This window comes from Neophocaena asiaeorientalis, unplaced genomic scaffold (assembly GCF_003031525.2).
Source record: "Neophocaena asiaeorientalis asiaeorientalis breed wild unplaced genomic scaffold, Neophocaena_asiaeorientalis_V1.1 scaffold132, whole genome shotgun sequence".
In the NCBI taxonomy this organism is placed as follows: Eukaryota; Metazoa; Chordata; class Mammalia; order Artiodactyla; family Phocoenidae; genus Neophocaena; species Neophocaena asiaeorientalis.
This window is the reverse complement of record NW_020173393.1, coordinates 775,357-800,610: the sequence shown is the minus strand read 5'-3', so window position 1 is coordinate 800,610 and position 25,254 is coordinate 775,357. Positions and strand designations below refer to the sequence as shown.

The 25,254-nt window shown below is 44.7% G+C and overlaps 1 protein-coding gene across 3 annotated transcripts in view; it reads left to right on the top strand.

The window, feature by feature from the left end:
- Window positions 1-25,254, top strand: part of EYA2 (EYA transcriptional coactivator and phosphatase 2) — a 176,926-nt gene that overhangs the window by 19,532 nt on the left and 132,140 nt on the right. For 2 of the 3 annotated variants that reach the window (XM_024746874.1, XM_024746871.1), the window contains exon 4: window positions 8,336-8,452. In XM_024746874.1, coding sequence (XP_024602642.1) covers window positions 8,336-8,452 — 117 coding nt within the window. Of the gene's footprint in view, window positions 1-8,335; window positions 8,457-16,199; window positions 16,217-25,254 lie in introns of all 3 variants that reach the window. The other variant, XM_024746873.1, reaches the window with a different exon arrangement.

Here is a 25,254-nt window from a genome sequence, read left to right as displayed (position 1 = left end):
TATAAACACAGGGCTATCTGATACAATCTGGGTTTTTTAAAGATCACTTTGGCTGCTGTGGGGAGGTTGGATTGGAGGGAAGCAAGAGGAGAAACAGGAAGGTAGGTTGGGAGACTGATAAAGTCTGGAGTAGAGCCATGGTGGAGACCTGGGGGGCAGTGAACAGACAGAAGTAGACATATTCAAGAGCAGTTGTGGAGTTAGGAGTGACAGGTCACAGAGCACCTGGTCAGGCGTTGGTCATGGACACCATCATTGAGATGCTGTATCACTGAGATGCTTCATCTTCAAAAAAAAAAAAAAAAACGCTTTTTTTTTTTGGCTGCACCACACAGCTTGTGGGATCTTAGTTCCGTGACCAGGGACTGAACCAGACCCTCAGCAGTGAGAGCATGAAGTCCTAAACACTGGACCCCCAGGGTATTCCCTGAGATACTGCATCTTTGAGATGCTGCATCACTGAGATGCTGCCACCCACAGTTCTCAGGGCTCTGTGTCTACTTGTCCTTTTAAACCCCCACTCAACCCTCCAAGGGAAGTCCCATCGTTATCCTCTTTCAAGATATAAATAAATGGAGGCTCAGAGAGGATAAATAACTCGCCCAAGGTCCCCCAGTTGGTCGGTGGCAGAGGCGGAATTATACCCAGGCAGCCTGGATCTGGAGTCTAAGCCCTTCACTGCTGAGCTCCACTGCCTGAGCACACATTCCAGAAATCCTGGGGGATTACCTATGACAGACCTTGGCCAACTGGTGTGGGCATCTCTTCTAACTTCTGTCCCTCCTGTACCAGAAGACTTGTGATAAAATCACACGTAAGTTACCCTGCCTGGCTGACAGCCAAGAAACATGAAGCTGGATTATTTTTCAGCATGAAAGAGAAAACTCACCCTGTTCCCAGACAAAACATGGCATCCGGTGGAAATTCATTTGGTTCAAAGTCATTTTACAGTCCCAGTTACTTTCAGAGGCTCTGTGCCCTAACAATACAGCGTATGTGGTAAGATCACACGTTCTGGGTTCACACCTCACCTCTGCCCCTTGCTGGTCCTCAGACTCTGGGCAGTTTTCCTCCTTCATACAATGGGAGTGATACTAAGTCTGGCTTCCTAATGATTGTTGTTGCATTAAATGAGATCATCTACATTGGGAGGATCAGCTACCTTTTCTCTGTAAAGGGCCAGATCATAAATATTTTCAGCTTTCTGGGCCACTCAACACTGCCATTGAAGCATGAAAGCAGCCAAACAGTATGTAAACTAATGGGTGTGTCTGTGTTCTAATAAAACTTTATTTACATAAACAGGCAGTGGGCCATCATGTGTCAACCCCTGATCTCTATAAAGGGTTTAGCTCACAGGGCCTGGCCCAAGGGAAATGTTCAGTCAGTACAGCTGAAGCCAGGCTGCTACACACACACACACACACACCTGGAATGTCCACATCACTAAGTAACGACAGCTGGGATAAAAAAAACCCTTTCCCTTCACATATGCCTGTGCCTGAGCAAGCAGTGTTTGCTCACTGTCTGGACAAACCTTGCTGAATCTTGTTAGGAAACTTTTCTCCTTGCTCCTTGGCAAATAGCATTATTACCTTTGTTTAAATAGCTGCAGGGAAATAATAACACAGTTGAGCAAACTAGAGGCAAGGAGGTCAGGAGTGTGGAGTTTTTTTCTCAATTTATTACGCAACATTTAAGACATGTAAAAGCGTAAAGAGTAGCACTACAAATACCCATGAGCTGACCATCCAACGTGAAGAATAAAGGGAGGTTACCTCCCTTTCACCCCTGGATTTGCTGTTTATCATTGCTCTGCATTACTTTATGAAGAATAGAGGTCGGCAGTCTTTTTCTGTAAAGAGCCTGATAATAAATATTTTTTGCTTTGCAGGCCATACAGTGTCTATCAGAACGATTCAGGTCTACCCTGTATCTTGAAAGCAGCCACAGATAATACATAAACGGATGGGTGTCCAGACGTACCTTGTTTTATTGCACTTTGCTTTATTACGCTTCATAGATACTGCGTTTTTTACAGATTGAAGATTTGTGGCAGCCCTGCCCCCAGCAAGTCTGCTGGTGCCATTTTTACGACAGCATTTGCTCACTTCGTGTCTCTGTGTCACAGTTTGGCAATATCTTGAACTTCTGCATTATTACTATATTTGTTATGGTGATCTGTGATCAGTGGTCTTTGGTGTTACTATTGTAATTGTTTGGGGGCTCCATGAAATGTGCCCGTATAAGATGGCAAATTTAGTCAATAAATGTTGTGTACTGACTGCCCCACCAACCAGCCGTTTCCTCCATCTCTCTCCCTCTCCTCGGGCCTCCCTATTCCCTGACACACAACAATATGAAGTTAGGCCAATTAATAACCCTACAATGGCCTCACAGTATTCAAGTGAAAAACAAAGAGTCGTGCATATCTCACTTTAAATTAAGAAAAAATGATTAAGCTTAGTGAGGAAGGCATGTCAAAATCCAAGACAGGCTGGAAGCCGGTCCTCTGGCGCCAAACAGTAGCCAAGCTGTGAATACAGAGGAAAAAGTTTTGAAGGATATTAAAAAGTGCTACTGCAGTGAACACATGAATGGTAAGAAAGTGAAACAGCCTTATTGCTGATAAGGAGAAAGTTTTAGTGACCTGAATAGAAGATCGAAGCAGCCACAACATTCCCTTAAGCCAAAAACTAATCCAGCACAAGGCCCTAACTCTCGTCAGTTCTCTGAAGGCTGAGAGAGGTGAGGAAGCTGTAGAAGAAAAGTTTAAAGCTAGCCGAGGTGGGTTCATGAGGTTTAAGGAAGGAAGCCAGCTTCATGACGTAAACGTGCAAGGTGAAGCAGCAAGTGCTGATGTAGAAGCTGCAGCAAGTTACCCAGAAGATCTAGCTGAGATAAGTCATAAAGGTGGCTACACTAGACAACAGATTATCAATGTAGATGGAGCCTTTGATTCGAAAATGCCATTTAGCAGAAAGTTTTCTGTGGCTGGCGACAGAAGAGGAAGTCAGAGAGATGGAAGTCATGGAAAGGACTTGATGGAACATTACTGATTGGAAGATGGAGGGGGTGAGAAGGAATGAGGTGGAATCCAGGAGCCAAAAATGGTCCCCAGCTGACAGCCAGCAAGGATGAAGGGATTTCAAATCTGCAGATACAGGAACTGGATTTTTCCAAGAATCTGAATGAGCCTGGAAATGGATGCTTCCCCAGAGCTCCCACATAAGAGCCCAGTTTGCCCAAAACTTTGATTTCAGCCTTGTGAGACTCTAAGCATGGAGCCCAGTTGAGCCCACCCAGACTTCTGACCTACAGGATTGTGAGTGAAAAAATGAGTTTTGTTTTCAGCCACTATGTTTGTGGCAGTTCGTTCTGCAACTGTGGAATATGAATTCAAGGCACATTCAAAACAGCCTGGAGGGAAATGTGGAAGGCACACACCTATCCTTGTAGAGATATTTTAATGTTCACAAGATGCTATGTATCAGGTTTAAGAACCCATTCCCTTTTCCATATGATCACATTTACTACCACTCTTTCCTAACTTCCAACCCTCTTTTTGATTCTATTAAGAACTCCTCTCCTACTTGGCTCTGTCTCCTGGCCTGATCCACCAATCTCAATTTCCATCAACCCTCTGGTGAGATTTGTAGCTCACTAGGATCTGGTCCTATCCTTTCTCCTCCCTTTTTTGACCCTACCCATCCATCTGTCTCACTTGTTTATTTTTTTGTTTTGTTTTTTTCTGTGCCATAGCTCTGTTGAATAAAAGGGAATGCTGAGTTAATTTTGTCCCTTTTCCGTAGGTTTCATTCCCTTTAGAAATAATTAATCTTGTACTCTGACAGTATATACAAAACAACTGTGGATATTTAAAGAAAAATGCAATGAAGCCTGGTACGTGCTACTTTTACAAACAAGGAAGAACTTTTTAGTTTAAAATAAATGTCTCAGTGATAGATATGTACAGTTAAATGTCTCAGTGATAGATATGTACAGTTAAGATATTCAATAAGAAGATATTCCAAATACTTCAGAATTTTCAAATAGGTATTTAGGATGCTCCATGAAACACACATCCTTATCATTCTTTATGTCTGTGCTATTTATTTCCATTGTTTATTTTTAAGTGACGCAGATATCATACTTTGAAAATGTTTCTGAGTAGGAAAGAAATTGTAATTAAAATAAAACAAAGGACACACTAATTTACCACATACCTGGAAAAAAAAATGCCATTTAGAACTTTCATAGCTAGAGAGGAGAAGTCAATGCCTGGCTTTAAAGCTTCAAAGGACAGTCTGACTCTCTTGTTAGGGGCTAATGCAGCTGCTGACTTTAAGTTGAAGCCAGTGTTCATTTACTATCCTGAAAAGCCTAGGGCCCTTAAGAATTATGCTAAATCTACTCTGCCTGTGCTCTATAAATGGAACAACAAAGCCTGAATGAGAACACATCCATTTACAGCATGGTTTACTGAATATTTTAAGCCCACTGTTGAGACCTAGCTCTCAGAAAAAAAGATCCCTTTCAAGATATTACTGCTCATTGGTCATGCACCTGGTCACCCCAGAGCTAAGATGGAGATGTACAATGAGACGAATGTTGTTTTTATGCCTGCTAACACAGCGTCCACTCTGCAGCCCATGGATCAGGAGTAATTTCAACTCTCAAATCTTATTATTCAGGAACACATTTTGTAAGGCTGTTGTTGGTTTAGATAGTGATTCCTCTGATGGATCTGGGCAAAGTGAATTGGAAACCTTCAGGAAAGCATTCACCAGTCTAGATGGTGATTCATGGGAAGAGGTCAAAATGTCAACATTAATAGCAGTTTGGAAGAAGTTGATTCCAACACTAATGGATGACTTTGAGAAGTTCAAGACTTCAGTGAAGGAAATGAAGTAACTGCAGATGTGGCAGAAATAGCAAGAGAACCAGAATTCGAAGTGGGGTCCTTGAAGACGGGACTAAATTTCTGCAAACTCATGATAAAACTGGATGAGGAGTTGCTTCTTATGGATGAGCAAACAAAGTGGTTTCTTGAGATGGAATCTATTCCTGGTGAAGATGCTGTGAAGATTACAGAAATGACAACAAAGGATTTAGAATATTACACAAATTCAGTTGCTAATTTACAGTATAGTGTAAACATAACTGTTACATGCACTAGGAAACCAGAAAATCCTTGTGACTTGCTTCATTGCAATATTTGATTTATTGTGGTGGTCTGGAACTGAACCCATAATATCTCTGAGGTATGCCTGTATCTGTGTTTCAATAAAACTTCATCTACAAAAACAGGTAGCAGATCACCTTCGGCCCATGGGCCAGAGTTAGCTGACCCCAGGTGTAGAGTATTATTTTGCATGTTTGTGAAATGAATGAATGAATGCCCAGTGCATCTCTGGCTGACAACCTCTTTGAAATGCACATGCTCCCTTCTGTACTCCCATGAGCTGAAGACAGTGGAACCTGTAGGTAGTTCTTGAGCATCTTTGGAGGCCTTGTTCTCTTTGCTATAAAGATATTCATGAGAAATGCTTAGAGAGCAGGAGAGCTGATGCCACCAGCCTGTCCTCAGACCAGACCATCACCAGATTTCCTTTGAACTGAATCTCTTAGAGCAGTGCTTCTCACCTGGAGGTAAAAGACCAGTTTTGGGCTTTTTGCTTTTTAATTTCTAATTCATCATGGACTGACTCTTTGGTAAAATGCAACAAAAATAATTACTAGAAAAAATGAAATTTAAAAAAAACTCATACAAAATAGAAGCCTAGAGATATGACCTTAGATGCCATAGCAATTTCAAGTTGCTATGAAAGTTTCTAAATACTTACTTCTCAATTTCTGTGCTTTCTTATCATGAGCTGGTGACTGGTTCATGGACCAAATATGGGCAACCCTGATTTACAGAACTAAGCCTTTTGTGTGCCTCTACCATATTCTCTCCCCTTTCTCATGGGTTAGAATTTTATGATCCATCCACTTCAGCAAACAGAAGGAGAGGTGAAATTTTTTCATTTGTTTTCTTCCATATTCATTCATTCATTCGACAGATATTTATTGAGCACCTGCTGTGCGCCTGGCACTGAGCCAGGTGTGGGGATGCCACAGTGGACAAGCCCAGCCCAGCCCCCACCCTCCTGGAGCTCTCAGCCTAAGGAAAGAACAGATGTTAAGCCCATGAACTGTGATGAGAGCCATAGAAAAAACTGGGTGCTCTGGAGGGAGTAATCAGGGGGCTGACTCAGGTCATGGAAAACCTTTCTGGGGGAGCAACATTTAAGCTGAGAAATCAAGGATGAGAAGGCATTAGCCCGATAAAGAAGGGGGTGGAGGGAAGTGCATTCCAGGGCAGAGAGAAGAGCATGTGCAAAGGCCCTGAGTCTAAAGACATATTCTTGCAGTTTTGTCTGTGTCTAGTTAAAAATGAAAAATGTATGTACCCTCTGACTTAGCAATTCCTCTTCTTGTATCCATCCTAGACAAACATTCTAATGTTGTCCATTCTATCTTGGATTGTGATAGAAAAAAAAAAATTGGAGTCGACCTAGAATCCATCATCAGGAGACTGGCTGAATGAGCAGTGATATTCCTTACTTTGAATTTCCATTCAGACACTAAAATGAGTGAAGTGACTGAGAACACGGCTTGAGCAGAGGGAGGAGGGAGCCTGGAGAAGGCAGAGGTCAGAGGGTTGAGCAGAGCCCACGTAGGAACACGTCACCCAAGGAGTTTAGATTTGACTCTAGTTGCACCAGGAGACAGACTGTACTGAATACACCGTTAACCATCCCTGGCAGATGAAGCAAAAGAAGGTGCCGTATAAATATAGCTTGTTGCTGTCGTCACTATCATCACTGAAATTGAGCACCATCTAGTGCAGAAAATCCTTTCACACCCATTATTGAGAGGTATCAAGAGAAGGAAAAGAAAACCTAGACTTCAGAGTTACCTGCTGATTACAAGAAGCTGATCGAGTGACCTGGCTTTCTGAACCTCAGTCTCCACATCTTTAAAATAGGGAAAGTAATATTGCCTGTCTCATGGGATTGTTGTGAAGATGAAAGAGGTGTGTGTTTCTAAGTACCTCACCCAAAGCTTTATATGTTCATTCTTTCCCCTTCTTTTCATCTCCCAACAATCCTGCCAGTGGGGGTCAGCATCTTATTTCATAAGGGAGGGGACTTCCAGGCTGGGGTTGAAGGAGAAACTGTCCAGGTCACCAAGTAATGAAGCAAACCATCCCGGACGCCAGCAAAGACCACTTGACTCAAAATCCATCATTTTTACCTCGCTAAGCATTCTCTTTATTTATGGGGGTGAATGGGTGAGAAGGAGGGAAACCATAGCTACAAAACCATCCCCAGAACTAGCAGAGTTCTTTTTTAAAAATTCAAATTTAAATAGTATTGAAATACTATCGTACACCTATAAGACAAAGGTAAGCAAAGTTGATTATATTTTCAATAAAAATACAATGTATGGGCTACTGGCGGGTCAGCCTCCTCCCTCAATACAATTCCTTCTCCAGCCAGTGGCTCATGGAATTGGTGCCCGTGCCTTGGGGAAGCATGTCAGAGTTTGGCTGAAACAGAAGGCAGATTTATAACTGTGGCCTTTGGATAAGCAGGTCCACCCATGAGAAGAGTGGGGAGTGTGTCTTAGGGTGAAGGGGCATCATCTTTACAGAGGAGAGATGGTTCATGTAATACCTTCACCCCAAATCCTGATGTACTTTTAAGCCATACATGGAGCTAGTCCTTGGAGTAAGGGGTTGTAAACTCACTACCCTCAGGGCCAGGCAGGAAGCCTGAAGCTGACTGCATGTGCAAAACATGAGACGCTCTTAGCCTGCCTTTCCCTTTCACACTTTTGAACGTGTCCTAGGACGAAAAAACACCAAAAAAACTGCAATGAAAAAATAGTACCTTAAAACTAGCCTCCATGTCTCAGAGACAATATGGGTTCCATGGTGACCTGGGAAACACACAAATCGGGAGCTACGGGAGCAGCCTGTCATCACACGCGAACACAGGGATGAGGTTTCTAGGTCATCCTGTTGCTCAAGAGAAGCCATAAGTCTAGATTTTTTGGAGAAATCTCCTGATTTTTAAACGAAAACAACCAAGTTCAGATTTTCCTTTAAAATACGCAGGCCAAGCAAGACACGTGTGTAGGCTAACTTCAGCTCGCAAACCACCAGTTTGCAACCAGTCTGGAAGCTGATAAAACCACGTGCTGTCTTGACGCAGTAGCTCTTCTGCGGGGGACAAGGAAGCATCCTAATTATGTGTGCCTGGTGCTTCTCTCTCCTCCTTCCAAGGCATCAAGACAGAAGACAGCTTGAACCATTCCCCTGGCCAGAGTGGATTCCTCAGCTATGGCTCCAGCTTCAGCACCGCCCCCACTGGACAGAGCCCGTACACCTACCAGATGCACGGTGAGTGTGGCGCTGCGGCCCCTCCCTGCCGTCTCTAAGGCGCTGCCTGAGCTGGGTGTCCAGTCGTTCATTCGTTTATTTAGCAGTTTTACTGAGAACCTACTGTGTGCCAGGATCTATCTCAAGTACTAGAGTTGCAGTGGTGGACAGAGGAGATACGACTTCTGCCCTCATGGCAATTACAGGGCAGGAGGGAGAGACTGACAATCAACAAGGCAGCAAATAAGAGGTGTTGAATGTGATGAAGCAAATAAAAGTGGTTGGTGTTCAGATAGAGAGTGACGAATAGTTGAGGGGTCAGGAGAGGTGGGAGAGGTACCTTTAGATAGAGTCATCGGGGAAGGCTCTTTGAAGACGTGACATTGGACAGAGGCCCAAAGTATGAGGCAGAACCAGCCATGTGCAGACCTATGGGAAGAGCATTCCAGGCAGAGGGAACAGCCCTTGCAAAAGCTGTATGGAGGGAAGTGTCTTAATGTGTTTGAGGCACAGAATAGGAGCCAGTGGGGTGGAAGCAGGGTCAGGGGCATGTGAGAGGAGAGAGCCTTGGGGAGAGAGCAGGGCCGAATCATGCAGGGCCTTGAGGACTGAGGGAAGGTGTTGGCTTTGATTTTAACTGTGATGGGACAGGCAAGTCCATTGTAGGCTCAGAGAAATGCCTGGTGTTGGGAATACTGGACAGTAGGTAAAGGAGCTATTATTCCAGGCAGGAAGTTCTGGGCTCTGCATCCCCACTGGGTAGCCTTAGAAAGGGAAGAAACTCCAGTGTGTGACTCCCACCCCGCATACCCTAAGAAACCGGCCTGCTGGATTCTCCTGTGCCCACCTGCACTCTGTTACCCTCCAAAGGCCCCTTCTCTTCTCTGGTGCCCCATGGGGAGCATGTTGGAGCTGATGCATGGAGCAGAGGGCTGGTGGCAGTAATTTGGGGGATCCTCACCCTGGTATTTATTTTCTTCATGAAAGCTGGTAAAAATGACCACCAACAGTCTGAAAAGTACTATGCAAAACCGAAAGAGCAATGACGAGGAGGAGGGCTAATGCGCGATGCTACTTTTCTTTAAAAAAAAAATTGCAGGCGTTGCCGCTTCGTCTTTTTAATTAAGGAAACAATTTAAATGGATGTCAAGGGCAGCCTTTCAGGAAAAAGCATTGTGAAGAGACAGCAAGTGATCTTAGGGGTACGTAAAAGAAAGGGGGTGATGAGCATTAACGCCCAGACCTTGGAATAGCTTCCATGTAAAGATCTGCAACGGAGTTTGTTGATGACACCATCAGCTAACATTGACCAAGGACTCACCACGTGCCACAAGAGGTGGCTAATCATCTCATACAACCTTCACGACATTCCAAAGTGTTGGTTCTGGCATAATTCCCATTTTATAGGAGGAGAAACGGCGTCAGAGAGGGAGGGAATGCCTGACCTGCCCAGCGTCGGGGCAAGGAGCTTAGATCTTATTGCAAGTGCAGTGGGAAACAGGTTGCATCAAGTCTCTTGGGGGTCTGGTGAATTCCCAAGCCAATGCTCACTCAAAGCCTGCTTTTCGCCATGGTACCTCCTGCCTCCTCTGCTTCGGCTGTCATCTCTGTCTCCCCGGGCGGTCTTTCTGAGTCCCACTGAAGGGAATAAGCTGCTGTGACCCCTCCTCAAATGGAGAGTGAATTATGACACAATCCTGATCATAAAGGCTTGTGAAGACAGTGAACTTGAACTTGCATTTGGGTCCATCTCAAGCAGTTTTTTTCAGCTCTTTTTATAGAAATGGAACTGACTGCCTCAGGGCTTCTAAGGAGACAGACAATGATCAATTAAGTAAATGGATCCTTACAGATTGTGCTAAATCTCGTGAAGGACCAAAGCAGGGTGGTGTGATGGGCCGTGATGAAAGGAGTGGTGATGGACGCTACCCGGGCGGTTAGGGAGACCTGAGTGAGGGAAAGAAGCCAGCCTGTGAGTAGCTGGAGACTGGACAGCCCAGGCAGAGGGACCAGCAAGGGCAAATGCCCGGAGGCAGGAAAAGGCTCACAGTGTTGAAAGAGTCCAAAGGAGTCTCATGAATCTGGGCGTAGTGAGTAGGGGAGATGAGGCTGGAAAGTGAAGCAGGAGGCCTCCCTGGACTGGGTCATAGAGAATATGTTATTTCTCCTCTGGTCCTTACAGCAGCCATAAGAGGTGGGCCGCATCAGCTCTGCTTTACACATGATGAACGCGAGGCTCAGAGAGGGAAAGTGACTTACCCAAGGATCCCAGGGCCAATAAGTGTTGAGAGCTGGGATTCAGAGTAGAATTCCAGAGGCTATGCTGTGTCCTCCAAGTGCTATTTCCTGTACTCCTTCAGGACTCCAGATACCGCCCTAGCTCTGCGTATACACCATTCCCCTGGATCTTCCCGGTAGCCCTGTGACGTAGGTTCTGTAATTATCCCCATCTTACAGGTGGAAAAGCTGAGGCACAACGTGGTAAAGTAGCTTGCCCAAGGTCACATGGCTGTGGCAATGGGATTTGAAGCCAGGTGGTTCCACTCCAGAGCCCAGGCACGTAACCCCAACACCACCCTGCCCTCCACACTCTCATAGATCCATCTAGAAGATGATCCTCCGTGGATGAGCCCTGGCCTAGACCCCACAACCCGCCGCCATCCCCATCAGCCCCTCACAAATGGAAAAACATCTGCTGCTCTGTTCCCACCCTACCACGGGAATAGTCCAGGTTATTTTCTTATCGTCTTCATGGCCCAAATGCCAGCTGGACTTTGTCCCAATTAACTGCCTTCAGTCTAATGCTAATGGCCATAAACTGCTCTTGAGACAGCCCAGGCGTTTTGCAAGCCTGACATATTCCTCCTTAAGTATTTTTTTTTCAAACACAAACATATAGAAGGCTCACACACCATGCCCATGTGCTTCCTATTAACTTTTTTTTTCAAGTTGTTCCAGAGGAGAAATAAACTCTCCAACTACTCTCTGCATTTCAGGATGGAAGACATTGGTTGAGCTTAGTTTTTTGGACAAAGAAGGGAATGAAGAAGGAGATTGAGACTGAATTTTAGGCCTGAAAGTATCGACTTGGCGTAAAACTGGTCCACGTTCAGAAGCCGAGCTGAGTCCTTTTCCTTTCTAAGAATTAAAATCATCATTTTATAGAAGCAAGAAGAACCTGAGTAGAGAGAGACCACTCCATCGTTTACAGATGCGTAAACTGAGGCATGGCGGCAGAGTGGCTTGTGTAGGGTCCCAGATCAAGCATTAAGTAAGCTGGGATACCTCTCCCTAGGTCCTCTACCTGATCTCAGAAACTTCCAAACATTTCAGCAGAGCCATCTTGCCCTCTCCCCCTGCCACAAGGCCGTGGTTGGAGATCTGTATCTGCTTAGATAGCATTGCCCCCCACCTAATGTGCAGGAAACGTAGGAGAGAGAAGTTCGTGGCACTCCTTTAGCTTTTTCATGGTTGTTTATTTTCTTTTTTTAAGTTCACCCGGAGTTTTTTGTAGCTGAAGTGTATTTCTTATGGGTTTGATTTTTGTTGTTGTTCCATTCTGGCTTCTCCTGCGAAAACACTGCTGTTCACGGAAGTGACCACAAAGATTAAAAAGAGAAGAAAACATCTTGAGAGTGTGGTGTAAGAACTTGCTGATGCCCCAGAGGGGTTAAGAGCCCTGGACCCGGTTGCAGTTAGGCTGTGTCCCAAGGCATGACCTGGGTGAGGCGCTTGGCTTCTCCAGGCCTCGCTCTCCTCACCTGTGGAACTAGCATCATAGCAAGAGAGATGACCCCGTGGGGCTGTTGGAGGACTAGATGGAACGGCCATGGGCACATCCGATGAGGTCCATCAAGGCTGGGTGTACTTTTTATTATTTCTTGCATTGCTTCTGTAACATGAGAGTTAAAAGCAGTAACTCTGAAGTCGGGCTGAGTTCACTTCCCAGTTGTGCAATCCATGTACCAGCTTGTGACTTTGAGCTGAGTTACTTCCTAGTACCTCGGTTTCTTCCCCTGTAAAATGGGGATACGAGTAGTACCTACGCGTGGGGTGCCGTGATAATTAAATGAGTTAATGTGTGTGGAATATTTCGAACAGCACTGGCACAAACTAAGTGCTCTACAAATGGAAAATGTTATTTTTATCCTAGTTTCAGATTTGAGGGTCTTATGTTTTTCCCAACTTCACTTCTCTTTCCTGAACTCTTAGTTTCAGGAAATAATTTTGGTAAGAGAAAAGAGGAATACCAATTTGAGGCTGTTGAGCCACCCACATCAGCATCAACTCCCCTTCTGGTGAAATCTGCATTAAAGGGGGGCCTTAAAAACAGTGGAAGCGCCTTTTTCTATGGAAATTACTTTTGTATTTACCAAAGGCAGGGGTTGTTAATACTGACCTCGGAACCCAACGTGAGCCATTTAGGAGCAACATGGAAACGTGTGATTCGAGGATGTGTAGGAAAACCAAAGGTCCAGTGGAAGGGTCTAAGCTAATGGTCTCAGCCCAAGACCTCTGAGGTCAGTTTGTGCTGGACTTGTGAAATCTAGCACCATTTCTGGTACCAGCAAGCTGTGCGACTTTGGACAAGTCACTGAACTTTCACGATCTGTGTTTCACAGCTCTAGCGCTCACACTCACTGAAAAATAAAGAGGTTGGGGAAGGTCATTGTCAAGTACATCAAACACATTTGGTAAATGGTGTGTAGCATGAAGTTAGATGTCTTCACTCCAGGACTTTTCAGAGCCTTTGCAGACTGATGCACCTTGTGACTCTCCAAGAGAATTCAGTAGTCAGTTTTCCCAGGTAGACTTGAACAGGGACCCTCTGCCCACACTAATGTTCTCTGCTCACTGGGAAGCCCTGGATGTAATGACCATGAGACCCGTTCCTGTGTTAAAATTCTTTGACTCTGTAATTTTTTTGATGATGAACATGCATGTATTCCTTTTTTTTCCTGTATTTTAGTTAATTTATTTTTTGATGAGATTCATTCCCATACCATAAAATTCATCCTTTTAAAGTGTAAAATTCAATGATTTTACTGTATTCACCAAGTTGTGCAACCATCACCACTATCTTAATCCCACGACCTTTTCATCACCCCCCAAAGAAACTCCATGCCCATTAGCCATCATTCCCTAGTTCCCTTCCTGCCAATGTATTTCCTTTTGTAATAAGAAAAAAAAGGTACATTTAAAGTTACTCCTTTATATTAATTTTTGAGCAGGTTATGCATTTATCTATTTTAAACATCTACAGAAATTTCTATGCCACCCTCATCCAACAGCCATTCAGCTTCTAAATCCCCAATACTTAACCACTGTGCTAGGCTCTCGCGAAGCCATCCAGAATTTCCTTCTGCAAATATAAGCAATCATGAACACAGTCTATTATATTGCATAGTTCTGTGACAAGAACTAACTCATATGTGATTCATAAACAAGGAAATGATGTCAGTATAACTCCAAAGGTATCTTGGTTCATTTGTTTTAAGATTTTCTCCTTATCACTGGTTTTAAGCAATTTCATTTTCATGGGTCTTGGTGTAGAGTCTTCGTGATTCTAGTGCTTTGTGTTCATTGAGCTTCTTAGATCTGTGAGTTTATAGTTTTTATCCAATTTAGAAAATTTTTGGCCATTATTCAAATATCTCTCCCCCCCATGTCTTCAAGTTCACTAATCTTTTCTTCTGCAGTATCTGATCTGCTTGTTAATTACTCTCCAGTCATTTTTTTTCATCTTGTACATAGTTTTCATCTCTAGAAGTTTGGTTTGGGTCTTTTTTTTTTTTTTTTTTAACCTTCCATGTCTCTACTTAACATGTCCAATGTCTCCTCTGGCTCCTTGAACAGACAGAATACAGTACTGTTTTAATGTGCTTGCGTACTAATTCTGTCATCTGTGTCATTTTGAGGTTTCCATTGATTTTTCTCCTCATTATAAGTTATATTTTCCTGCTTCTTTGCATGTTCGATAAGTTTTGATTGGATGTCAGACCTGTGAATTTTGCCTTGTTGGGTGCTGGATAGCTTTGTATTCCTGTGAATATTTTTGAGCTTTGCTCCGAGATGCAGTTGTTACATAGAAGTAGATTGGGTCTTTCAAGTCTTGCTTTAAGCTTCGTTCAGGGGAAGCAGAGCAGCATCTGGTCTAGAGCTGTCTCTGCCTTGCAGATTTTCCCAGCACTGAGGCACACCTTTCTGAGTATTCCTCCCGATGCCCCATGAATTATGAGGTTCTCCAGTCGGGCCGGTGGGAACAGGAACTGTTCCAATTCTGTTATGAGCTCTGAGGATTTTTCCTTCTAATCTTACCAAGTGGTTCTCTCCTGACCTTGACTGATTTCTTCACGGGCATGTGCTAGTCAGTTCTCAAGTGAACTGTCACAGGGAACTCTCTGCAAATCTTCAGCGCACTCTCTCTGTGCAGCCCTCTCTTTTCTGGTACCCTGCTCTGCGAATTCTGACCACCTTGGCCTCTCTGGACTTGCAGCTCCATCTCCTCAATTCAGAGAGATCAGTGGGTACCACCTGGGTCCTCCTCCTTGGAAGCTCTCTACAGTGGGACGGTCTTACAGTCACCACTTGTTTCCTCTCTCTCAAGGATCATTGTCTTTCATATCTGATGCCCAATGTCTTGGCAATCTAGTTTTTAAACTATTTCCTGTTGGAGGGTAAATCCAGTCCCTGGGACTCAGTCTTGGCCAGAACTGGAGGTACTGCTGCATTGATTCATTGGCATTTTTTCCCAGCACATATGGTAACAGCAGCTGAATGCAAAATATGTAGCACAGGTAAAGGCAACAAGCCTTGTAGGAATACAGTTCAGTCTCGGGTGACCCGTATTTTTCCTCTGACCTCAATTTGGCCATGTGCTCTGTTTTTGAAGAACTTACGTTGCAGCTTCCCCCAATCTTTGTGCATTTTGCCCTTGTTTCCATAGTTCAACACCTCTGTCATCTGTATACCCCCTTCCATCAAGATACGTTCACCTCCTTTTTAAGGGGAAGTCCTGTATTTAATGTGACACTTCTCTGTATAGTACTTATTTACGTATTTATTTTTTCACTGTGCTGTTATTTTTATTGGGATTATTATTGCTTTTGTTAATGCTGTGGTTACTAAGTTGCATTGCTTTTGAGCAATCTGCCTCAACCCTGTTTTTTCCCACAGGCCCCATTGTTTTAGTGCACCGTTTTGCACAACGTATGGCCTCTCAGATTATAGCAAAAACACTTGTATATATTTTTGTTTTCATAGGTAACATACTATACACACTGCCTGCGCTTCGCTTTCTTCAGTTAGCTATATACCTTGGGGAACTTTCTAAGTCAGTCTATAGAAAGTGATTCCTCATTCTTTCCACGGATGCCTATTATTCCGTTGAATGGTGTGCTGTAAATGATTTAACCAGTTCCTTACTGGGTGTCTCCAGTCTTTTGCAATTACCACCAATATGGCGATGAATATCCGTATATGTATATCATTTTGGTTTTCTGCAAGTATATCTGATGGGCAGGTTCCCAAAAGTGGAATTCAGGGTCAAGGAGAAAGTCCCTATTTAAATGTGGTAGATATCTCCAAGTTACCCTCCGTAGGTATCCTAGCAATTTAAACTCCCGCCAGCAGTGTCTGAGAGTACATGTTTTGCCACCCCAGTGTAATCTAACATTGGAGTTTTTGCCAATCTTATGCACAAGAAAAACAGTATCTCAGCGTGCTACTAATTGCTAGGTGTGTCGTACAAGGTTGAGCATCTTTTCAGATCTTTGACCACTTTGTGTTTCCTTTTCTGTGAACTAGGCGATTAGACTTGAAAAACTGTACCAAAGAAGAGTGGTAAGGTACTAAGCATACCTGTATTGAAACATAAAGCTTCAATAATCAAAATAGTGTGGTTCAGGTATTTGAATAGACTGATTGACTAGTAGAGGAGGACGTACAGTCCAGAATGAGGCAAAACATGTCAGGAAGTTCAGCACATGGGGCAGATGGCGCCTTAAGTCAGTGGTAAAAGACAGAGTATTCAGTGAATGGTACTGGAACAACTGGTTAGCCATCGGGGGGGAAAAAAATCCATTCCTATTACTATATACCAGAAAAAAAATCCAAATGGATCAACAGTTTAAACATCAAAAGTAAAACTATAAAAGTACTAGAACAAGAATGAACAAAATTTTTATAACCTTGAAATGCAAAAGGCTTCTGTAACCATGACTCAGAAATCCAGACGTCATCCATGAAAAGACTGACAGGTTTGACTCTGGGTGTTTGTTTTGTTTTTGTCTTTGTTTTGGTGTGGCAGAGAACACTGGAAGAAACGTCAGAGCAGCAAAAACAAACAAACAAAACAAATCAAATGGCACCCTGGAATGAAATGTCTACTGTCTCAAATCAGAAACAAATGGTTACTCTTTTTCAAGTGATTCTACAGTTCTGTGAATTAAACTCCTCCCCGATGTGATTCTTGTAAATAAAAGAGAAGTGAGCTAGGCGTACTGTTACAGGGAGTGGTAAGGGCTGTGGCAATTGGAGGGTACACACCCATCAGACTTGGTGGGGGGTTGGGGGGTGTTATTTCAGCTTTAGCTCATTGCTACTACACTAGAATGGGACCCCAGAGAGGCCAGATCTTTCCATTTTTCCAGGTAATCCTCAAAACTATATTTTAATGTAAAAATCTCATTCTTTTTCAATATTGACAATGGATTTAAACACTCTCTTTAAAATACCTTATGAAGCAGACAGACATGTATCAGGCTGCTCTTTATGCCTCTATCTTGTAATCTGGTTCCATATTTTCTTAATTGAACCACAGATTGTGAGACCAGGAATGGAAGGAGAAAATTCCAAGCCAAGTGATGACTTGGGGAGCTGGAAAGATCACTATTTTTGGTCCCCACCTCTGATTTATTTCACCAGTGAGGCATGCCCCAGAAGATTTGAATGGTGGGTGTGGTTATAGCTGAGTTGGAACCCGGTGGCCTCCTGTGAAGTCAGGTATTTCCCTGTTTCTTCTGGGCAGCAGCGACCTTCAGGCTGTCCTGGCTCAGCTAGTTTTGAGCAGGCTAAGTCTGCCTGGTCTCACTGTGTCGGTCAAGACAGGAGCCAGGCTTGGCATCCCTTGGGTTCCTGGACTGAGATCAGGTTTCCTGGTGTGAATCAGCAACTCTTCTGCGCACGATGACGTGGGTGAGGTTTTCTGATACCTGTTAGCGCTCCTGTACCATGCAGTGCCTCCGCCCTGCTGGTTACCTTCTCGCCACCTTCACGTGTGTTGGTGGGTTTGCTGCCTCCCACTTGAGCTGAAGTCTGCTGGATTTAGGACATATCGAGGTTAAATGGATGGTCTCTTCCTCTGGTCATAGAACAAGTTTGATTTGGTCACCCACATCTCCAAAAACCGCTGGAGGTGACCGATGAAAACAGCTGGAGAGATTGAGAGTTAGTTTGGGGATCAGGAAGGCTTTTTATAAACAACAGTGCACTAAGGCAGCGCTGGCCTACAGACCTTTCTGTGATGATGGAAACGTTCTTTATCTGTGTTGTCCAATATGGTAGCTGCTAGCCACATGTGGCTGTTGAGCATTGAAATGTGGCTGATGCAACTGAGGAGGTGAAGTTTCAATTTTGTTTGATTTTTAATTAATTATAATGTAAACATAAATGTGGCTGGTGGCTGCCATATTGGGCAGTGCAATTCTAAGGGGTGATTAAAAACTAACTCGTAACCTGGTTACTGCTGGAGTTGGGTGAGGGTAGCTAGTAGTGGGGAGGGGAGGAGAGGGGACGGGAGGGCTGCTCAGGAAGGCCCTGTGTGACCACTGAGAGAACTTTGGCTTCTGCTCTGAGTACCGATGCTGAAAACTCAGTCTCTGTGCACCGGCACCGAATGGAATCTCTGAGACAAAGTTCGGGTGAAGTAGAAAAGAATAGCTTTTTTGCTTTGCCAGGCAAAGGGGAACACAGCGGGCTCCTGCCCTCAGGAACTGTGTGTCCCAACCCGGGAGGATTTGGTGAGGAGTTTTATAGCAATGGTTTAAGGGTGGGGTTGCCGATAAGATTAGGGTGTGTGTAGGGCCTGCACTCCTTTAATCTGGTCTCATGAGCTTCTCTGGTTCCTTTTAATCTGGCCGCGGGTGGTCTTCTCTGGAATGAAGAGCACTGACATCTTCCATTTATTGAGGTTTTAGTTCTATAAAGAGCTCGAAAGATACTGTTATGTGTGTTCCTTGAGGTGGGACCAGGAACCTGCCCCAAGGCTGCGCTACTGTTTCTGGGCTGCTCCTCCCTTGTCTCTGCATCCCCTCCCTTCCCTGATTAGCAACTGTTTGAATCTGCCCTTTGGGACTCAGGAAAGGTCACAGAGGCTGGAGTCTGTCCCCTACAAACAAGGAATGGGGGACACAGAAAGGCTTTTGTGCCCAGGAGCCCCACGGAGTCCTGCTCAGTTTCACTATCAGACATGGGGAGCAGTGGAGGGTTTTGAGCAGGGGAGTGACAAGGTACATCTTAGTTTTAACAAGCTCTCTCCGGCCACCACGTAGAGAATAGACTGCAAGGGCAAGAATGAAGCAGGAGACCAGTGTGGAAGTGTGACTGCAGTAGTTCAGGTGAGAGATGATGGAGGCTTGACTTGCAGGTCGAGGTGGAGGTGGGGAGAAGTGGTCAGATTCTGGGTATATTTTGAGTATGGAATTGCTGATGGATTGATTGTGGGGTGTGGACGGGAGGTATTTGGACCGTTAGGGAGAGGAAGCTCCTGGTCTGTCTCTCTCTGGAGCCCAGGGAAGGAGCTTCATTTTCAAGCCCAGTTTCCCTCGGAAGGTAGTTGAGGTCTTTGAGTGGAGAGCAGCCTGGACACCAGGGCTGTTTACATCCACGTTTCTAACCCCATCAGACCCAGTGCCCCCTTTTTATAACAAATGTCCTAGAAGGCCCCTTCACTCTCTTGAAATTTAATTTGTACATAATTTAACCTACTTACATGTACCTTTTTAAGTCAAGCAGAATGCCCTTACTGTAAAATAAAGAAAGTAATTTGTAAACTGTATTTTTGAACATGTAATTGCCCAGGCATGACCCCACTAGAGGACATAATGAAATAGTCAGACAGACCCATGTGAAGACTCACAAGATCATGGCTGACAAGCTGGGCTACACGGCCAGCCCAGACATCGCCAGCAGTGTGGCCGTCGGCAACGTGAAGTTCCAGAACAGTAGACAAGCCTTGGAAAAATCCAAACCAAAGGACAGCGATCCTTCTACTGACAGTGGTGGCATCCTTGGGAAATGGCCCTGAAGCAGTGACAGCCTTCAGGGACATGTTCCCCCAGAGGTCATAGGGATGGACTCATAGAACAAATTAAGATGCTCAGATAACATGGTTTATTAAATCGACTTAAACTGAAAAACAAGGGGAGAGAGATGGAGTTGACCCATTTAGGACAGGGTACATGGAGGTGGAAGGGCCACACGGCCTGGGTCCTGGGTTCTGTGTACGTCCTGTCTCTCTCTCTCAGCCCCATCAGCCTTCCTGATGATGGTGTGTGTGGTCAGTGGGACTGGAATTCAAGCTGAACGAGGGGCTCATCAGGTGAAAGTTACCTGGAGAGTCAGCCCACCCTGCTGTACGGGAGATGGGCAATCTGCCTGGTTCCACTGTAGCTCTCTGGGTACCCTGATGGGCAGCTGTGACTTTCAGCTATATCTCTAGGGCAGAGGGTGCTTGGGGCCAGAGTGGCACAGACTGGTTGTCATCAGCGGGTGGCCAATTTGGGGTTGACGTAACTGTCGGTGTAGAGATGGCAGAAACGGGTTCCTCCTACTGTTTAAGGTTGACCTCCTCCTTTCACTCCTTTCTATATAAGTAACACTGATGTCTCTTCCATCCTTTTTATCACATGTTCCGTTCATTCTATTTTTAATGCGTCATACAAGGTTACTAACTTTCTTTTTCTCTGTTCTTAACACATCTTTAGAATTTTGCCCGTATCTCACAAGCTACTTGCCTAAGTTTATATAATGCTTCTTATGTTTCATCCATCCTATCTCTTTTTTTCTTGGGAGGGGGGAAATGAATTTTTTTTTCTTTGTTGAAGTATAGTTGATTTACAGTGTTGTGCTAATTTCTGCCGTACAGCAAAGTGACTCAGTTATACTTTTATCTTCGGTAGTGGTTTTTGTTTTTTTTTTGGTGGGGTGGTGCGTGCCATGAGGCATACGGGATCTTAGTTCCCCGGCCAGGGATCAAACCCGTGACCCCCCCACAGTGGACGCTCTGAGTCCTAACCACTGGATTGCCAGGGAATTCCCTACATTCTTTTTTTGGTTTTTTTTTATCTTTATTGGAGTATAATTGCTTTACAATGGTGTGTTAGTTTCTGCTTTATAACAAAGTGAATCAGTTATACATATACATATGTTCCCATATCTCTTCCCTCTTGCGTCTCCCTCCCTCCCACCCTCCCTATCCCACCCCTCCAGGCGGTCACAAAGCACTGAGCTGATCTCCCTGTGCTATGCGCCTACATTCTTTTTATATTCTCTTCCATTCTGGTTTATCCCAGGAGATTGGATATAGTTCCCTGTGCTATACAGTAGGACCTTGTTGTTTATCCATTCTAAATGTAATAGTTTGCATCTACCAACCCCAAACTCCCAGTCCATCCCTCTCCCTTCCCCGCTCCCCCTTGGCAACCACAAGTCTGTTCTCTGTGTCTGTGAGTCTGTTTCTGTTTTGTAGATAGGTTCATTTGTGTCATATTTTAGATTCCACATGTAAGTGATGTCATGTGGTGTTTGTCTTTCTCTTTCTGACTCACTTCACTTAACATGATAGTAATCTCTAGCAGCATCCATGTTGCTGCAAATGGTATTATTTCGTTCTTTTTTATGGCTGAGTAGTATGCCATTGAATAAATGTACCACATCTTCTTTATCCATTCATCTGTTAATGGACACTTAGGTTGTTTCCATGTCTTGGCTATTGTGAATAGTGCTGCTGTGAACGTAAGGGTGCGTGTATCTTTTTGAATTATATTTTTGTCTGGGTATATGCCCAGGAGTGGGATTGCTGGATCACGTGGTAATTCTATTTTTCGTTTTCTGAGGAACCTCCATACTATTTTCCACAGTGGCTGCACCAACTTACACTCCTGCCAACAGTGTAGGAGGGCTCCCTTTTCTCCACACCCTCTCCAGTATTTGTTATTTGTAGACTTTTTATTGATGACCATTCTGACCAGTGTGAGGTGATACCTCATTGTAGTTTTGATTTGCATTTCTCTAATAATTAGTGAATGTGGAGCATCCTTTCATGTGCCTATTGGCCATCTGTATGTCTTCTTTGGAGAAATGTCTATTTAGGTCTTCTGCCCATTTTCCAATTGCATCCCATATCTTTTTCTTGTTTTCTACATAGCATAATTGAATATTGTCAAACAGTCGATTAAGAATAATCGAACACATTATAGTAGCATTACTGCAAAGTTTAGTGAATGTTAAAACGCAGGGGGAAGAAAGTCCTTTGTATTTACGGGTAAAATGAACTGATGTGCTAAGACAGGGGTTAGCAAACTTTTTTAGTTAAAGGGCCAGGTAGTACCTATTTTAGACTTTTCAGGCCATAGATCTCTCTCCCAATTACTTGTAACTCTGCCATTATAGCTTGAAAGCAGCCATACATGATATGTAAATAAGTGGGCAAGCCTGTTTTCCAATAAAATCTTACATTTAAAAACAGGTGGTGAGCTGGATTTGGCCCTGGGACTGTAGTTAGCCAACCCCTGTGTTGTAGGATCAGATCATTAAAGCCAGGTCTTCATCTATGTGACTGTCTGGTCAGATATTCAAAAGTCAGGCAGGACCTGGAAAATCCTTCATTTTCCTGCACTAGTCCATGAATTTCAGAATATCTAGCACTCCTGTCTCCTACCTACTAAATGCTACTGTGTCCTCACAATTTCCAAGCACCCCTACTGGTACCACAGTGCCCTTGACAACCACTGGTTTACACAATGGCAAGTACAGGCAGTGGGGAGAGGTGGCTATATGTGCAGGAAAGACCATCTGTCATTCACTCAACACACATTCATGAGCACCAGCCCTGCTTCAGGCAGCGTGCTAGGTGCCGGCCAGCGTACAGCCCTGAGCTAACAGTCGAGTCCTGCCTTTATGGAAGTTCTATCCCAAGGAGAGGATACACTCTGCTCTAGCTGCCTTAACAAAATATCATAGACCGGGTGACTTAAACAACAGAAATGTATTTGCTCACAGTTCTAGAAGAGCGGGGAGTCCCAGACTGAGGCGCTGATAGATTGTTTCTGGCGAGAGGTCTCTTCCTGGCTTGAAGATGGCGACCTTCTCGCTGTGTCCTCACGTGACCTTTCCTCGCGTGCCTGAGAGGAGAGATCTCTGGTGTCTCTGTTCTTTTAAGGACAAGTTCCATTGGATTAGAGCCCCACCCTTATGTCCTCATTTAACCTTAACTACCTCCCGAAAGGTCCCATCTCCCAACATTGTGTTTGGGGCTTCAACATACGAATGAGGGTAGGGGTGAGGGGTGTCACAATTCAGTCTGTGAGAGACAGTGAGCAAGGTAATGTGCAAATGACAAGATCATGTCGCCAGTGATGAGTGCTCTGGAGGAAATAAACAGGAAGATTTATCGGAGAGAAACTGGGGAAGAAGGGTCTAATTTGGGGGGTGGGCACAGCAGGTCTCTGAGGAGGTGACAGTAGAGCTGGTACCTGGAAATTAAGAAAGGTGTTCATGGGTCATGAGTGTTCCAGACAGACAGGAGGCCCAGTGGCTGGAGTGCAGGAGGCTAGAGGATAAGGTCAGAAGTGGGTGAGGCCAAATCTTGCAGAGCCTTGTGGCCACATGGAGGTGTTTGGGTTTCATCTTGAGAGGACCAGGCAGCCATCAGGGGGTTTTAAACAGGGAGGGGGATCTGGTTTGCATATTAGAAAGACCAGTCGGCTACTGTGGGGTGAGTGGACTATAGGGGGCTCATGAAAGATGCATGGAGACCAGGAGGAAGGTCTCTCCGGCCACCACCCCACCCCAGGTTCTCCCCTCCCTCAGGGTCTTTAGGGCAGGCACGTTGGAGCCCATATTCACAGAACTTGCCTGTAACAACACCTACCAGGTCCCAGAGACTCTGTTCAGAACATTCTAGAATTGAAACAAGAGGGAAGGGGGCAGGGCACAACCTTTAGAAGAATGACATAGCCATAGGACATGACAAAAACTGGTTAGAACCAACTAGGTCCAAGATGGTGGAAGATTTGACTTCCAGTAGACCTTGAGCCTTATACACTCATTGTAATATATTAGCATGCTAAATGACATACCCACCAGTGCCATGACAGTTCCGAGGCTAACCATAAAAGGCCAAAAAGTGGGCGGTGGCCCAATTCCTGGAAATCCCCACCCCTTCCCCAAAATAGTTGGAATAATCCTTCCACTCATTAGCCTATGAAATTACCCAGCCCATAAAAACTAATCACCCCATATTTCAGGGCCTTTCACCTTCGGAGGTGGCCCACACTCTGTGGAGTGTGTTTCTCTCTCTAAATAAATCCACTTCTTACCTATCATTTTGTCTCTCACTGAATTCTTTCTGCGATGAGACATCAAGAACCTGAGATTCATTAAGTCCTGAGACCAGATGCGTGATCTCAATTTGAAAAGATCATGGGGGGCTTCCCCGGTGGCTCAGTGGTTAAGAATCCGCCTGCCAGTGCAGGAGACACGGGTTCGAGCCCTGGCCCGGGAAGATCCCTCATGCCGCGGAGCAGCTAAGCCCACGCACCACAACTACTGGAGCCTGCGCTCTAGAGCCCGCGAGCCACAACTACTGAAGCCCGCATGCCTAGAGAAGAGAAGCAACAAGAGAAGCCACCGCAGTGAGAAGCCCGTGCACCGCAGTGAAGAGCAGCCCCCGCTCGCCACAACTAGAGAAAGCCCGTGCACAGCAACGAAGACCCAACGCAGCCAAAAATAAATTAAAAGAAAAAAGTTTTAAAAGACCATGGGTTCAAGTCCCAATTGCATGGTTTCAGCATCATCCCAACTTATCCTTTCACTCCTGAAGGAACAGAGACCCAGAGAAGGGCTTTGACATGTCCCTCTGGTGTCATTTGTTTTCATTTTTAGTTCTGAGATGTCAGTGAAACTGGAATTGAGCCCACACCAAGGTTGGTGTCTGCAAAATCTGTTGAAAATGTGGCAGAATAAATCTCTCTGATAATTGTGGTCAAGGGGTAGGAGGTGAGGGGAGTAAGAAAAGGAAAACAAAAAACGAACCAAAAAACAAAAAACTACAGACACACAAAATGGAGAGTTATTCAAGGTACAAGTCCCTGCCATGGCAACTCCTCAGAGATAAAAGAAGGGAGCAGTCTGCTCCCAGCCCGGGGCAGTGGGCCTTCTGCTGGGGATTGGAATGGATAGTTAAGGGGTGGGGAGCAAGGGAAGGGAGGACACAGCCTTAGGCAGGGAGCCATTGATTAGGGGAGAGACACAGTTAGACAGATACTGCAAATCCATCTTCACTCAGAAGCCGAAGGCAGGACGGAGCCAGGCTATGGATACATAATTTGTACCCTTAGAGCAAATCAGATCCTTTCTGCTCCTAAAAGTTCAGTTAGTAAAGGGGGACCAGAGCCCATATCCCACCCTGGATACCTGTGCCTCTCGCCCTGATCTGAGGAAGCTTGCAGAGAATTTCTCTGATTCTCTCAGCAGAAGTTTCTCTCTTTCAGCATCATTTCCTAGTCAATAGTTTCCACGTGCCCCAGGCAGGCAGCATCGTC